The sequence below is a fragment of the Schistocerca serialis genome, chromosome 11, assembly GCF_023864345.2.
Source record: "Schistocerca serialis cubense isolate TAMUIC-IGC-003099 chromosome 11, iqSchSeri2.2, whole genome shotgun sequence".
Taxonomy (NCBI): Eukaryota; Metazoa; Arthropoda; class Insecta; order Orthoptera; family Acrididae; genus Schistocerca; species Schistocerca serialis.
In genome coordinates, this window is record NC_064648.1 from 102,937,483 (window position 1) to 102,953,442 (window position 15,960).

Below are 15,960 nucleotides of genomic sequence, written 5' to 3' on the forward strand. Positions count from 1 at the left end.
TGGTAATTTTCACACCTGTTAACACCTGCTTTCTTTGGGATTGGGATTATTATATTCTTCTTGAAGTCTGAGGGTATTTCGCCTGTCTCATACATCTTGCTCACCAGATGGTAGAGTTTTGCCAGGGCTGGCTCTCCCAAGGCTAGCTGTAGTTCTAATGAAATGCTGTCCACTCCCAGAGCCTTGTTTCAACTCAGGTCTTTCAGTCCTCTATCAAACTCTTCACACAGTATCATATCTCCCATTTCATCTTCATCTACATCCTCTTCCATTTTCGTAATACAGCTGTCCAGTACGTCATCCTTGTATAGACCCTCTATGTACTTCTTCCCCCTTTCTGCTTTCCCTTCTTTGCTTACAACTTGTTTTCCATCTGAACTCTTGATATTCATGCAAGTGGTTCTTTTTTCATCAAAGGTTTCTTTAACTTTCCTGTAGGCAGTATCTATCTTACCCCTAGTGATATATTCCTCTACATCCTTACATCTGTCCTCTAGTCATCCTTGCTTAGCCATTTTGCACTTCCTGTCGATCTCATTTTTCAAACGTTTGTATTCCTTTTTGCCTGCTTCATTTACTGCATTTTATATTTCCTCCTTTCATCAACTAAATTCAATATCTCTTCTGTTACCCAAGGATTTCTACTAGGCCTCATCTTTTTACCTACTTGATCCTCTGCTGCCTGCACTATTTCTTCTCTCAAAGCTACCTATTCTTCTTCTACCATATTTCTTTCGCTAATGCTCTCTCTGAAATTCTCTACGACCTCTTTCAGTTGAAATCGGCCGTGCCCTTTCAAAGGAACCATCCCGGCATTTGCCTGAAACGATTTAGGGAAATCACGGGAAACCTAAATCAGGATGGCCGGAGATGGGATTGAACCGTCGTCCTCCCGAATGCGAGTCCAGTGTGCTAACCACTGCGCCACCTCGCTCGGTGTTTATCCAGGTCCCATCTCCTTAAATTCCCACCTTTTTGCAGTTTGTTCAGTTTTTATCAGCAGTTCATAACCAACAGATTGTGGTCAGAGTCCACATCTGCCCCTGGAAATGTCTTACAATTTAAAACCTGGTTCCTAAATCTCTGTCTTACCATTATATAATCTATCTGAAACCTTCCAGTATCTCCAGGCCTCTTTCATGTATACAACCTTCTTTGATGATTCTTAAATCAAGTGTTAGCTATGATTAAGTTATGCTCTGTGCAAAATTGTAGCAGTCAGCTTCCTCTTTCATTCCTTACCCCCTTATCATATTCACCTACTACTTTTCCTTCTCTTCCTTTCCATACTATCGAATTCTAGTCCCCCATGACTATTAAATTTTTGTCTCCCCTCACTATCTGAATGATTTCTTTCATCTTGTCATACATTTCTTCAATCTCTTCATCATCTGTGGAGCTAGTTGGCGTATAAACTTGTACTGCTGTGGTGAGTGTGGGCTTCATGTCTATCTTGGCTACAATAATGTGTTCACTAAGCTGTTCATAGTAGCTTACCCGCGCTCCTATTTTTTTTTATTCATTATTAAACCTACTCCTGTATTACCCATACTTGATTTTGTATTTATAACCCTGTCTTCACCTGATCAAAAGTCTTGTTCCTCCGCCACCAAACTTCACCGCCATATCTAACTTTAACCTATCCATTACCCTTTTTAAATTTTCTAACCTAGCTGCCCAATTAAGTGATCTGACATTCCATGCCCCGATCTGTAGAATGCCAGTTTTGTTTCTCCTGATAACGACATCCTCCTGAGTAGTCCCTGCCCAGAGATCCGAATCGGTGAGTATTTCACCTCCAGAATATTTTACCCAAGAGGATGCTATCATCATTTAACCGCACAGTAAAGCTACATTCCCTTGGTAAAAATGGCTGTAGTTTCCCCTTGCCTAGGCATTAAAAAGGAAAAATGCACATATTACCAAAAAAATAAAGCTGAGACATCATTGTGAAACTACAGTGACTTACTTACAATTTTAATAAAAAGCAGTCAACATTGCAATAAATGATTTAGTTTTGATTCCAGTATCCAGTCCTCAGACCAAAGTCTCTGAATATACATTAATTACAAAGGTTCTCATATGACAAAACTTGTCCACATTAAGAGCTAACTGATTAGCAACATTAGTTATAATATAAAATAAAAATGATGAGTAACCCAGATGACAGCAGCAGCCAGTTCATGGAGCCACCAAATAATACATATGGGTACCTGTTACAACTGCTGTCTGTCTGCCAAAGTCTGCATGTTATAAAGAGGACGTTTTGCCTACCATTCCTCAAGTCATCCACAGTAAAAATGATTAAAATTCACAAACAACATGTGTATAAAAAGGAAATCATCATATGCTATATAAATTGTAATACAACTTTGTTAAAAGTCGAGTAGCTCATTTAAAATAGTTTTGAAAGACCAATAAACCAGCCAAAATAATAAAAACAGCCAAACATTAAAAACTGCCCTTTGTCATGACTCACTCAAACTATTCAGTTGTTTATGCGTTGACACCCCCCCCCCCCCCCCCGCCCCCTCCATGAACCATGGACCTTGCTGTTGGTGGGGAGGCTTGCGTGCCTCAACGATAGAGATAGCCGTACCATAGGTGCAACCACAACGGAGGGGTATCTGTTGAGAGGCCAGACAAACATGTGGTTCCTGAAGAGGGGCAGCAGCCTTTTCAGTAGTTGCACGGGCAACAGTCTGGATGATTGACTGATCTGGCCTTGTAACAATAACCAAAACGGCCTTGCTGTGCTGGTACTGCGAACGGCTGAAAGCAAGGGGAAACTACAGCCGTAATTTTTTCCGAGAGCATGCGGCTTAACTGTATGGTTAAATGATGATGGCGTCCTCTTGGGTAAAATACTCCGGAGGTAAAATAGTCCCCCATTCGGAGCTCCGGGCGGGGACTACTTGAGAGGATGTCGTTATCAGGAGAAAGAAAACTGGCATTCTACGGATCGGAGTGTAGAATGTCAGATCCCTTAATCGGGCAGGTAGGTCAGAAAATTTAAAAAGGGAAATGGATAGGTTAAAGTTAGATATAGTGGGAATTAGTGAAGTTCGGTGGCAGAAGGAACAAGACTGTTGGTCAGGTGAATACAGGGTTATAAACACAAAATCAAATAGGGTTAATGCGGGAGTAGGTTTAATAATGAATAGGAAAATAGGAGTGCGGGTAAGCTACTACAAATAGCATAGTGAACATATTATAGTGGCCAAGATAGACACGAAGCCCATGCCTACTACAGTAGTACAAGTTTATATGCCAACTAGCTCTGCAGATGACGAAGAAATTGAAGAAATGTATGATGAGATAAAAGAAATTATTCAGATAGTGAAGGGAGATGAAAATTTAATAGTCATGGGTGACTGGAATTCGACAGTAGGAAAAGGGAGAGAAGGAAACATAGTAGGTGAATATGGATTGGGGCTAAGAAATGAAAGAGGAAGCAGTCTGTTAGAATTTTGCACAGAGCATAACTTAATCATAGCTAACACTTGGTTCAAGAATCATTAAAGAAGGTTGTATACATGGAAGAAGCCTGGAGATACTGACAGATTTCAGATAGATTATATAATGGTAAGACAGAGATTTAGGAACCAGGTTTTAAATTGTAAGACATTTCCAGGGGCAGATGTGGACTCTGACCACAATCTATTGGTTATGAACTGTAGACTAAAACTGAAGAAACTGCAAAAAGGTGGGAATTTAAGGAAATGGGACCTGGATAAACTGACTAAACCAGAGGTTGTAGAGAGTTTCAGGGACAGCTTAAGGCAACAATTCACAGGAATGGGGGAAAGGAATACAGTAGAAGATGAATGGGTAGCTCTGAGGGATGAAGTAGTGAAGGCAGCAGAGGATCAAGTAGGTAAAAAGACGAGGGCTGGTAGAAATCCTTGGGTAACAGAAGAAATACTGAATTTAATTGATGAAAGGAGAAAATATAAAAATGCAGTAAATGAAGCAGGCAGAAAATAATACAAACAATCTCAAAAATGAGATCGACAGGAAGTGCAAAATGGCTAAGCTGGAATGGCTAGAGGACAAATGTAATGATGTAGAGGCTTATCTTACTAGGGGTAAGATAGATACAGCCTACAGGAAAATTAGAGAGACCTTTGGAGAAAAGAGAGCCACTTGTATGAATATCAAGAGCTCAGATGGAAACCCAGTTCTAAGCAAAGAGGGGAAAGCAGAAAGGTGGAAGGAGTATATAGAGTGTCTATACAAGGGCGATGTACTTGAGGACAATATTATGGAAATGGAAGAGGATGTAGATGAAGATGAAATAGGAGATACGATACTGCGGTGGTGGTGGTGGTTAGTGTTTAACGTCCCGACGACAACGAGGTCATTAGAGACGGAGCGCAAGCTCGGGTTAGGGAAGGATTGGGAAGGAAATCAGCCGTGCCCTTTCAAAGGAACCATCCCGACATTTGCCTGAAAAGATTTAGGGAAATCACGGAAAACCTAAATCAGGATGGCTGGAGACGGGATTGAACCGTCGTCATCCCGAATGTGAGTCCAGTGTGCTAACCACTGCGCCACCTCGCTCGGTACGATACTGCGTGAAGAGTTTGACAGAGCACTGAAAGACCTGAGTCGAAACAAGGCCCCAGGAGTAGACAACATTCAATTGGAACTACTGACGGCCTTGGGAGAGCCAGTTCTGACAAAACTCTACCATCTGGTGAGCAAGATGTATGAGACAGATGAAATACCCTCAGACTTCAAGAAGAATATAATAATTCCAATCCCAAAGAAAGCAGGTGTTGACAGATGTGAAAATTACCGAAGTATCAGTTTAATAAGTCACAGCTGCAAAATACTAACGCGAATTCTTTACAGACGAATGGAAAAACTGGTAGAAGCAGACCTCGGCGAAGAGCAGTTTGGATTCCGTAGAAATATTGGAACACGTGAGGCAATACTGACCCTACGACTTATCTTAGAAAATAGATTAAGGAAAGGCAAACCTATGTTTCTAGCATTTGTAGACTTAGAGAAAGCTTTTGACAATGTTGACTGGAATACTCTCTTTCAAATTCAAAAGGTGGCAGGGGTAAAATACAGGGAGCAAAAGGCTATTTACAATTTGTACAGAAACCAGATGGCAGTTATAAGAGTCGAGGGGCAAGAAAGGGAAGCAGTGGTTGGGAAGGGAGTGAGACAGGGTTGTAGCCTCTCCCCGATGTTATTCAATCTGTATATTGAGCAAGCAGAAAAATTCGGAGTAGGTATTAAAGTCCATGGAGAAGAAATAAAAACTTTGAGATTCGCCGATGACATTGTAATTCTGTCAGAGACAGCAAAGGACTTGGAAGAGCAGTTGAACAGAATGGACAGTGTCTTGAAAAGAGGTTATAAGATGAACATCAACAAAAGCAAAACGAGGATAATGGAATGTAGTCGAATTAAGTCAGGTGATGCTGAGGGAATTAGATTAGGAAATGAGACACTTAAAGAAGTAAAGGAGTTTTGCTATTTGGGGAGCAAAATAACTGATGATGGTCGAAGTAGAGAGGATATAAAATGTAGACTGACAATGGCAAGGAAAGCGTTTCTGAAGAAGAGAAATTTGTTAACATCGAGTATAGATTTAAGTGTCAGGAAGTCATTTATGAAAGTATTTGTATGGAGTGTAGCCATGTATGGAAGTGAAACGTGGACGATAAATAGTTTAGACAAGAAGAGAATAGAAGCTTTCGAAATGTGGTGCTACAGAAGAATGCTGAAGATTAGGTGGGTAGAACACGTAACTAATGAGGAGGTATTGAATAGGATTGGGGAGAAGTGAAGTTTGTGGCACAACTTGACTAGAAGAAGGGATCGGTTCGTAGGACATGTCCTGAGGCATCAAGGGATCACAAATTTAGCATTGGAGGGCAGCGTGGAGAGTAAAAATCGTAGAGGGAGATCAAGAGATGAATACACTAAGCAGATTCAGAAGGATGTAGGTTGCAGTAGGTACTGCGAGATGAAGGAGCTTGCACAGGATAGATTAGCATGGAGAGCTGCATCAAACCAGTCTCAGGACTGAAGACCACAACCACAACAACAACAACAACAACAACATGTGTTGACATAGTGACTAACACAAAAGAACCATTCAGCATCACACATGATCTCTGGTTAGCTGAATAGACCTTCTGCATTAGTTGCTATGGCAATGCAAAAATAACCAGATAATTCCATCTAGCTCACAACATTGGGCAGTTTTTAATGTTCTGGCAGTTTTTAACATTCTGGCTGTTGTTGTCATATTTTTAAAACTATTTCAAATGTGCAACAAATTTCTCTTCTTTCAAAACACTTTTCTTGCCATTGCCAGTCTACATTTTATGTCCTCTCTACTTCGACCATCATCAGTTATTTTGCTCCCCAAATAGCGAAACTCCTTGATTGCTTTAAGTGTCTAATTTCCTAATCTAATTCCCTCAGCATCACCTGATTTAATTCAACTACATTCCATTATCCTCATTTTGCTTTTGCTGACATTCGCCTTATATCCTCCTTTCAAGACCTTGTCCATTCCGTTCAACTGGTCTTCCAAGTTCTTTGCTGTCTCTGAGAGAATTGCAATGTCATCGGCAACCCTCAAAGTTATTACTTCTTCTCCTTGGGCTTTAATTCCTACTCTAAGTTTTTCTTTTGTTTCCTCTACAGCTTGCTCAGACTGAATAACATCAGGGACTCCCTTCTCAACCATTTATTCCCTTTCATGCCCTTGGACTCTTACAACTGCTGTATGATTTCTGTAAAAGTTGTAAATAGCCCTTTGCTCTTTGTATTTTGCCCCTGCTATTCTCATAATTTCAAAGAGAGTATTCCCACTCAACACTGTCAAAAGCTTTCTCTAAGTCTACAAATGCTATAAATGTAGATTTGCCTTCCCTTAATCTGTCTTGTATGAGAAGTCGTAGGAGCCAGTATTGACTCACATTTCCCACATTTCTCCGGAATCCAAACTGATCTTCTGCAAGGCCGGCTTCTACCAGTTTTTCCCTTATTCAGTAAAGAATTCATGATAGTATTTTGCAACCATGACACAGTAAACTAACAGTTTGGTAATGTTCACACCAGTCAGTGTCTGCTTTTTGAAGTCTGAGGGTATTTTGCCTATTTCCTATGTCTTGTTCACCATATGGAACAGTTTTGTCATGGCTGGCTCTCACTAGGCTGTCCATAGTTCTAACAGAATGTCGTCTACTCTCAGGGTGTTGTTTTGACTTATGTCTTTCAGAGATCTGTCAAATTCTTCTCCCAGTATCATATCTCACATCTCATCTTCATCTACATCCTCTTCCATTTCTTTAATATGGCCCTCAAGAACATCTTCCTTGTATAGAAACTCTATGTACTCCTTCCACCTTTCAGATTTCCCTTCCTTGCTTAGGACTGGTTTTCATACGAGCTCTTTATATCCATACAGCTGCTTCTCTTTTCTCCAAATGCCTCTTTAATTTTCCTGTAGGTTCTGTCTATCTTTCATCTAGTGATATACATTTCTAAATCCTTGCATTTGTCCTATCGCCATTTCTGCTTACCAATTTTTCACTTTTTTTACATTTTTTAGACGTTTGTATTCACTTTTGCCTGCTTAATTTACTGCATTTTTATATTTTCTCCTCACTACTTCATCTATCAAAGCTTCCCATTCGTCTTCTACTGGATTCCTTTCCCCTGTTCATGCCCAATTTTGTCTAATGCTCCCTCTGAAACTATCAACAACCCCTGGTTCTTTCAGTTTATCCAGGCCCCATCTCCCTAATTTCCTATATTTTTGCAATTTCATCTGTTTTAATCTACAGTTTATAACCAATAAATTGTGGTCAGAGTCCACATCTGCCCCTGGAAATGTCTTACAATTTAAAACCTGATTCCTAAATCTCTGTCTTACCATCATATAATCTATCTGAAACCTTCCAGTGTCTCCAACCCTCTTCCACGTTTACAACTTTCCTTCATGATTCTTGAACCATGTGTTAGCTATGATTAAGTTATGCTGTGTGTGAAATTCCACCATGTGGCTTCCTCTTTCACTTCTTAGCCCCAATCCATATTTGCCTATTTCTCCTTCTCTTCATTTTCCCACTATCAACTTCCAGTCTCCCATTACAATTTAATTTTCTTCTGCCTTAATTATCTGAATAATTTCTTTTATCTAATCATATATTTCTTTAATTTCTTCATCATCTGCAGACCTCGTTGGCATATAAACTTGTGTTACTGTGGTGGGTGTAAGCTTCCCGTCTATCTTGGCTACAATAATACATTCGCTGTGGTGTTCATAGTAGTTTACCAGCATTCCTATTTTTTATTCATTATTAAACCTACACCTGCATTATCACTATTTGATTTTGTATTTATAACCCTGTATTCACCTGACCAAAAGTCTCATTCCTCCTGCCACCGAACTTCACTAATTCCCACTATATCTAACTTTAACCTATCGATTTCCTTTTTTAGGTTGTCTAACCTACCTGCCTGATTAAAAGATCTAACATCCCACACTCTGATCTGTAGAACACCAGTTTTGTTTCCCCCGATTACAACATCCTTACGAATAGTCTCTGCCTGGTGATCCGATGGGGGGGGGGGGACTATATTCTAGAATATTTTACCCAAACACAAGCATCATCATTTAACCGTACAGTAGAGCTGCATGCCCTCAGGAAAAATTACAGCTGTAATTTTCCCTTGCTTTTAGCCATTTGCAGTACCAGCATGGCAAGGCTGTTTTGGTTGATGTTACCAGGCCAGACCAGTCAATCATCCAGACTGTTGCTGTCTGACTGTTAATAGTGCTATATTTTCACCCAGTGGCAGAAAGTGTGACTAATTTTTTTCAGTACATTCCACAAGCACACCTGTTAATGAACATACCTAAAACATTTTAGCATTTTTCAATGTATACAGCCTACACGGCAACACTCGGAGCATTGTCAGCTTAATTATAACAACTTGGTGCACGTATTTCCACGCACTCTGACACTTGACTTATGTGTAATGATCATTAATGCTTATCTGCCATTCGAGCTCAGTTCGGCTTGATGCATAGCCAGCTTATAGCCCCTGTTGCTGCCACAGCTGGTAGCTCCGTGTAATGTATATTTCATTATTATTTACAAATGTAATCCTGTATTCTCCCTACTATACTGTATAAGCACAATAGGTAATATTTTGTTATTTGCTATCCTATTGTTGTTGTCGTACAGTTCAAGTTTCTAGGTGTTCAGATAGATAGCGAACTGTCATGGAAAGCCCACGTTCAGGATCTTATTCAAGCCCCCGTTCAGGATCTTGTTCGAAGACTTAATGCTGCCATTTTTACTATTAGAATGGTATCTGAAGTAACTGATCATTCGACACGAAAATTAGTCTACTTTGCTTATTTTCATTCGCTTATGGATAAGGTATTTTATTTTAGGGTAAATCTTCCCATTCTAAAAGGATATTTTTGGCTCAGAAACGGGCGGTTCAGGCAATAAGTGGTGCAAGATCGCAAACCTCTCATTGCCCCTGTTCACTAGTCTGTGTATTTTGATGATGATGATGATGATGATGATGATGATGATGATGATGTCGATGATGTGATAATGATGATAATGTCGACGACGACAACGATGATGATGATGATGATGTCGCTGATGATGATGATGATGTCGATGATGATGATGCTACCCCTCGTGTTGCCATTTTAATAGTAGTTGCAGATCACTTCAGCCTCAAAACAAGCTCCAGGCAGTGCCTGTCAGAAGACAATACCTCACCGCCTACACCCGCTCACTCACCCCGGATGCAGCCTGGACCAGCGCCTGCAGCCACTCCGAGGCCTCGTACTCGTCGGCGGCCGCCATCTGCAGCACGCGCCTGTCGCGGCCCTCCACCGCCGCACCGGAGCCGTCCCCGTCGGCCGCGGTGCACAGCTCGAAGGAGTGGGGGCGCGCGTGGGCGACGGCGATGCGACGCGCCCCCAGGCAGTGCCCGCCCCCCAGCAGGAGGGCGCTCAGAGGCAGGCGCTGCGCCTGGTCCGCAAACTGGTACAGCACGCCCGCCCTGTGCAGCACACGGTAAATCGGCTCAGCCGCACACACTAATCCGGAGGCTTTCGAATGTAACTGTCTAACACAGCTTATAATACACTACTCGATCTGAAGGTTTAATGGAGACTCTCGAAACCCAATTTTTTTTTTTTTTTTTTTTTTTTTTACCCTGCAACTTGGATTCCCCATTGACATTTAATTGTGTGCTGACAACTGACACTTTTGCTTGGTAATTTAAAGATGATATTAACTACTAGCTTCAATATACAGTATTAATGTAGCAGAATAATATTTATTTAAAGTTGATTACAAACTGGCTTTTGGCTTCTCAGGCCTCTGTGGGACAACTTAATATAAAAAGGTAGTCCACACAGCTTCAGTGATAATTTGTAACTGTACGGAGATCCTCGTACGAAGGTATGTAACAATCTATGACTGTGTCAAAACATAACATGAGCACAATGTAATACCTGAAGAGATTCCGAACAAATAAATCTTGTATTACAGTATATTCAAATATTAAAACCATATAAATGGATAAGCCCAAAATGTTATACAAGTGAGTACTATGTCATATGAATAAACTGGTGAATGTGTTGAACAAACCGAAAAAGTGAGTGTGTGTGTGGAGGGGGGTTGGGGGGGGGGGGGGGGGGAGGGTGGTAGGGGGGGGGGGGGGTGCGCGGGGGGCGTAAGGGAGAAAGAAGTCTATGGAATGTTGTTGTGGAACAGCTACAACGAGCTTATTATCTAATGGTGAGAGGATAGCCTGTACCATCACCCACTTGTACACATTTTTGGCTTATACATTCATATAGTTTTAACATCTGAATATTCTGTAATATAAGATTTATTTGTTCAGAGTCTCTTTAGACATTACATTATGCACATGTTTTGTATCGTTACAGTCATAAAACGTCACACACCTTTGTATTACAATCTTTTACTGCCATCAATTCTCGCTGAAGTTGTGTGGACTATCTGTTCAGTATTAAGTGAGCTGTACATGGCCTAAGAAGCCAAAAGCCAGTTCGTAATGAAATATTAATTAAATGTTATTGTGGAACATTGATACTGTATATTCAAGTTATTAATATGTCTGTATTCCACCAAAAACTGGTAGATTATTCAACAAATATTAATGATTAAGTTTCATTTTTTAGTTTATCACCATAATCAGTGAAACTAGTAACATTTGCTGAAAGTATAGATATAATATCAAAGGCACAATTAATTTTATATCCAAATCAACGTTAAATCACTGAAACTCTTGATGCCCAATATTAATTGTTCCCCCCCCCCCCCCCCCCTCCCCACACAGAGCTGAAGTCAATGCAAGAAATAATCTCTGCACTGATAACCGTTCCCACAAGTGTAAAAATACTTTGCGACACAACCCTCAGAAGAGAGGTTAAACTTTATTGGCCCATCTGCACACCTGTTTGACAAACCTGTAGATATGAAACAGTGAATTTGACAAACAGATTCCACTGTTTACAGGAACCTTTACAAACACGACTGGTTGCCGTGCCACGACAGGAGAGCTGACTGCAGAAGGAAAGGGTCGAAACCCAAATTCTGGTCTGCCAGCAAGCTTCAACTATACTCCGTTTTTAGTGTACAAGATATCAAAGCAGCACGGACTGTTATAAGTGTTACTAGCAATACTGATGCATTTCCCACTTGAACAGTGTTAGATAAATATTTATAATGTCCCACTTCAATGTATTTACTTCAGAATGATTTCCAAATATTCGCACAGCTTTGTTTGTTTCCTGCTTCACATGCAGTTCATCAGATTGTGACAGTGAAACATAGTACTTTTCTGTGCATGTGGCAATTTGCACCACAGGTTGCTGCAACATTTTAACAGACAGCCAGTGCTCGCAAGAAGACGGGATTGGTGTTGTCGAGAGCCTCGTCGTGCTTTACTGCATTAATTAAAAAATAATTTAAATCAAAATCTTTTCAATTGAGCCTTTGAATTGATGTAACAAAATGTTTAGTATCTTTCACAAATCAGGCAATGGGAGATGTCATCGGTTTCACATTGATAATATTTGTACTGTGCTGAGTTTGAGAGGAATTTAACTGTGTCTCAGACAATAAACATCGATCTGAGAAGATTTATTAGAGAAAAAATATATGGCAACTGTGTGTGTTTTATTTCCAGATCCCTGCATCAGAAATCAGTGGAATATTGTTTAAACAAAAATGTTAAATACTAGTGATCTCTCCGACTTCGCACGGTTAGCTGGACCACTTGTCTACCATAGCAGTAATAAATTATACACACAAAACTTCCTTAAGAATCAAACTATCGATTACTGAAACAAAATCCTTACAGTAGTTCCTGAGATTAGCCTGAGCATACAGGCAGACAAACACGGTGGGAATATATATATATATATATATATATATATATATATATATATATATATATATATATATATAATAGAAAGAAACATTCCATGTGGGAAAAATATATATAAAAAACAAAGATGCTGTGACTTACCAAACGAGAAAGTGCCGGTAGATAGACACAATAAAAAACACACAAACACACACACAAATTTCAAGCTTTCGCAACCCAAGGTTGCTTCATCAGGAAAGAGGGAAGGAGAGGGAAAGACGAAAGGATGTGGGTTTTAAGGGAGACGGTAAGGAGTCATTCCAATCCTGGGAGCGGAAAGACTTATCTTAGGGGGAAAAAAGGACAGGTATACACTCGCGAGGATTGGAATGACTCCTTACCCTCTCCCTTAAAACCCACGTCCTTTCTTCTTTCACTCTCCTTCCCTCTTTCCTGATGAAGCAACCTCGGGTTGCGAAAGCTTGAAATTTGTGTGTGTGTTTGTGTGTTTTTTATTGTGTATCTACCAGCACTTTCTTGTTTGGTAAGTCAGAAGATATATATAGATTCAGATAATACTACTCTTTTTATCATACAATGGTGTAATGCTAGTCTTTCAATTGGACACCACTGTGGTGACTTGCATGTCCCTAATGTATCCCCATTATCTGATAAGGGAGAGGAAAAGCGAACATAGCGATTAATGTGGAATTTAAACCACACATAATTTCTGGGAAACCTTCACATAATCGAGAGGTGCGCGCTAAGTTGGAATGCAGCTCGAGAAATCGGGTTTGATCCTGCGATCTTCTGGTTTCCGGAGTGGCTCTTTACCACCAGACTGACAGGCCCGACACAGTTTCCAGTCAAGCTCTGCTGCTCTCTGGAGTCCCAGTGCCAGTTTACTTTACTGCTTTTCCTGCCAGATACGCCCTCCTCTGTAGCCGATTAGCTCACAACTCCCAACATTTCGGTGAGATGTCAGTCCAGATGGCAATTAAATAAGAAACAGATAATAATAAACGTATTACGTGCTCAAAATTACTTATTGATAATAAATTACACTACTGCTCATTAATTTCAATACATTCTGGTATTTCAGATTCAAAACACAAATCAAACATTATTTCTCACAAAATATAATTATATTAACTTCCACATATATAATATAATTACAATCATTATATTTTACTTTCATCAAAGTATCCCCTGGATTTAATGACTGCCTCACAAACTGCATGCAGTCAATCAGTTTTTGTAGGTACCATGAATCTATATGATTCCACACATCCTTAACAATATTCCAGAGATGTTCCTTGCCGGATATATTAACTTCCCTGATACACCTGTCCACTTCATCACAGACCATTTCAATGGGATTACAATCAGGGCTTTGGGATGGCCATACCATATCATTCAGTACTTTCTGTTTTTTCTTTGATGCAGTGTAGTTCGTACAGTATGCCGACCAACATTTTGGGTCATTAGCCTGTTGTAAGGTGAACCCTTTCGCTATTAAGCACAATCCACTTTGTATTGCACAATACTGAAGTATGCGGTAGTACTGCTTCTGATCCATACATGCTTCTATTTTCACAATGTCACAAAACTCAATCTCTGGCAAAAGATTCTCAAACCATAACAGAACCTTCACCGTGTTTAACTGTAGGTAGAACACACTCCTGGGCTAACCTTTCCCCTACAAATCAGCAAACAAATATTCTCCTTCTGGTTCTAAAAATCTCGAACTTTGATTCATCAGTGAACAGCACCTTCGTCCGCTCTTATTATGCCCAATTACGGTGTTTCCTAGCCCATTCAGGTCTCTTCTGTTTATCTGTGGACCTTAGAAGGGATTTTCTTGCACTGACACATTGTTTCAAGCCGGCTTCAGTGAGTCTCTTTTTTACTGTAGGAACAGATATTGTCATGTTCATTTCTACCAATTCTGCACAAATTTGGGGCGCTGTTTTGAATCTATTTCACTTACTGGTAATTCTGGCATATTTATCATAACTTGTTTTATGAGGTCATCCTGGTCGTGGTACGTCTTCTGGCAGTGAAGAGTGTATTGCACTCCCACTACAGACACATTACACTGTTTTGCAATTTAGAGAATAGATAAACCTGCACGGCTAAGTGTTACAATTGCAAAATGTTTTTCTATGGGTATCTCCACTTGTGGAGCCATACTAGCGATGTGCCACTTCAATGTCACGATGTGCAGAAACCACATGTTATGTATTGTAGAAATGCTTGCCGTTCTCTGCGGGCATCACACCACTACAGGGAACAACACAGATGCACCAAATGCAGCGTCCATCAGCAAATAGGTAAACAAACATATCAGATAGATACATAACGTTTATGTACACAACATTGTTTGTTGGATACTATTGTATCTTGCTGACTACAAACAAAAATAATGACATGTGTACAACTGTTGCACTATTCTTTGCTTCCTCGATCATACGCACTGTATTAGACCTTACCTACAGAAAACTAGATGGCATTTATTGGGTGTATTGAAATTAATGAGCAGTAGTGTATACACTCAAACATTCCTTGTGACTCAGTCTATCAAATGGTGAAAACTGTACCAAAATACCTACAGTAGTAAGAGATTACTCAAACAAAGACGGAAAGTGCTGCAGGAACTTTTAATACGTGTATATGTTGACTGAAAAAAAAATGAAGGAAAAAAAAAAAAAAAAATCAGAATACCAAGAAAGAACTGTGCGATGTCTGAAAGGATGCAAATTAAGTTAGCTTTAAATACACACTGTAATGGTCACAAGAATTAGTTACCTCCGAGATTGGACGTGGTGAGTTGATGTCAGCCAAAAATGCCTTAAGGTGACAAAGATGTCATTATCATTATCACAGCAGAGCTTCTGTAAAGTTTGGAAGGTAGGAGACGAGGTACTGGCAGAAGTAAAGCTGTGAGGGCGGGGCGTGAGTCGTGCTCGGGTAGGTCAGTCGGTAGAGCACTTGCCTGCGAAAGGCAAAGGTCCCGAGTTCCAGTCTCGATCCGGCACACAGTTTTAATCTGGCAGGAAGTTTCATATCAGTGCACACTCCGCTGTAGAGTGAAAATATCATTCTAGAAACATTTCACCGAGTTTGAACAAGGTCACGTACTAGGGCTATGAGAAGCTGGATGTTACTTTTGTGATGCTGCAGAAAGACCTGACACAAATGTAGCCACTGTACATGACTGCCAGCAGCGGTGGTCACGGCAAGGTACGGTCACGAGCAGACCGGGCTCCAGGCAGCTACGTGGCACTACCGAGGAGGAAGGCTGTCACATTTGCTGTGGGGCGCTGGTGTATAGTACTGCATCTGCAGCAACGATTTGAGCAGCGACACATTGAACTGTTACAGATTGGGTGCTTCAGGGACAGCTCCGAACCCGACACCTCGTAGTGTGCAATCCGCTGACCCCAGACTACCGCCACTTGTAACTTCGGTGGTGCCGAGCGGTAGCTTATTGGAGGAGGTCTGTGGTGTTTTCTGATGAAAGCAGGTTCTGTCTCTGTGCCAGTTGTGGCC

General features: G+C 40.5%; 1 protein-coding gene across 1 annotated transcript in view; it reads right to left on the bottom strand.

The window, feature by feature from the left end:
• LOC126427276 (pleckstrin homology domain-containing family M member 2) overlaps window positions 1-15,960 on the bottom strand; it is a 271,933-nt gene that overhangs the window by 58,470 nt on the left and 197,503 nt on the right. Inside the window, exon 15 of the mRNA XM_050089544.1 lies at window positions 9,804-10,068. Coding sequence (XP_049945501.1) covers window positions 9,804-10,068 — 265 coding nt within the window. The remainder of the gene's footprint in view (window positions 1-9,803; window positions 10,069-15,960) is intronic.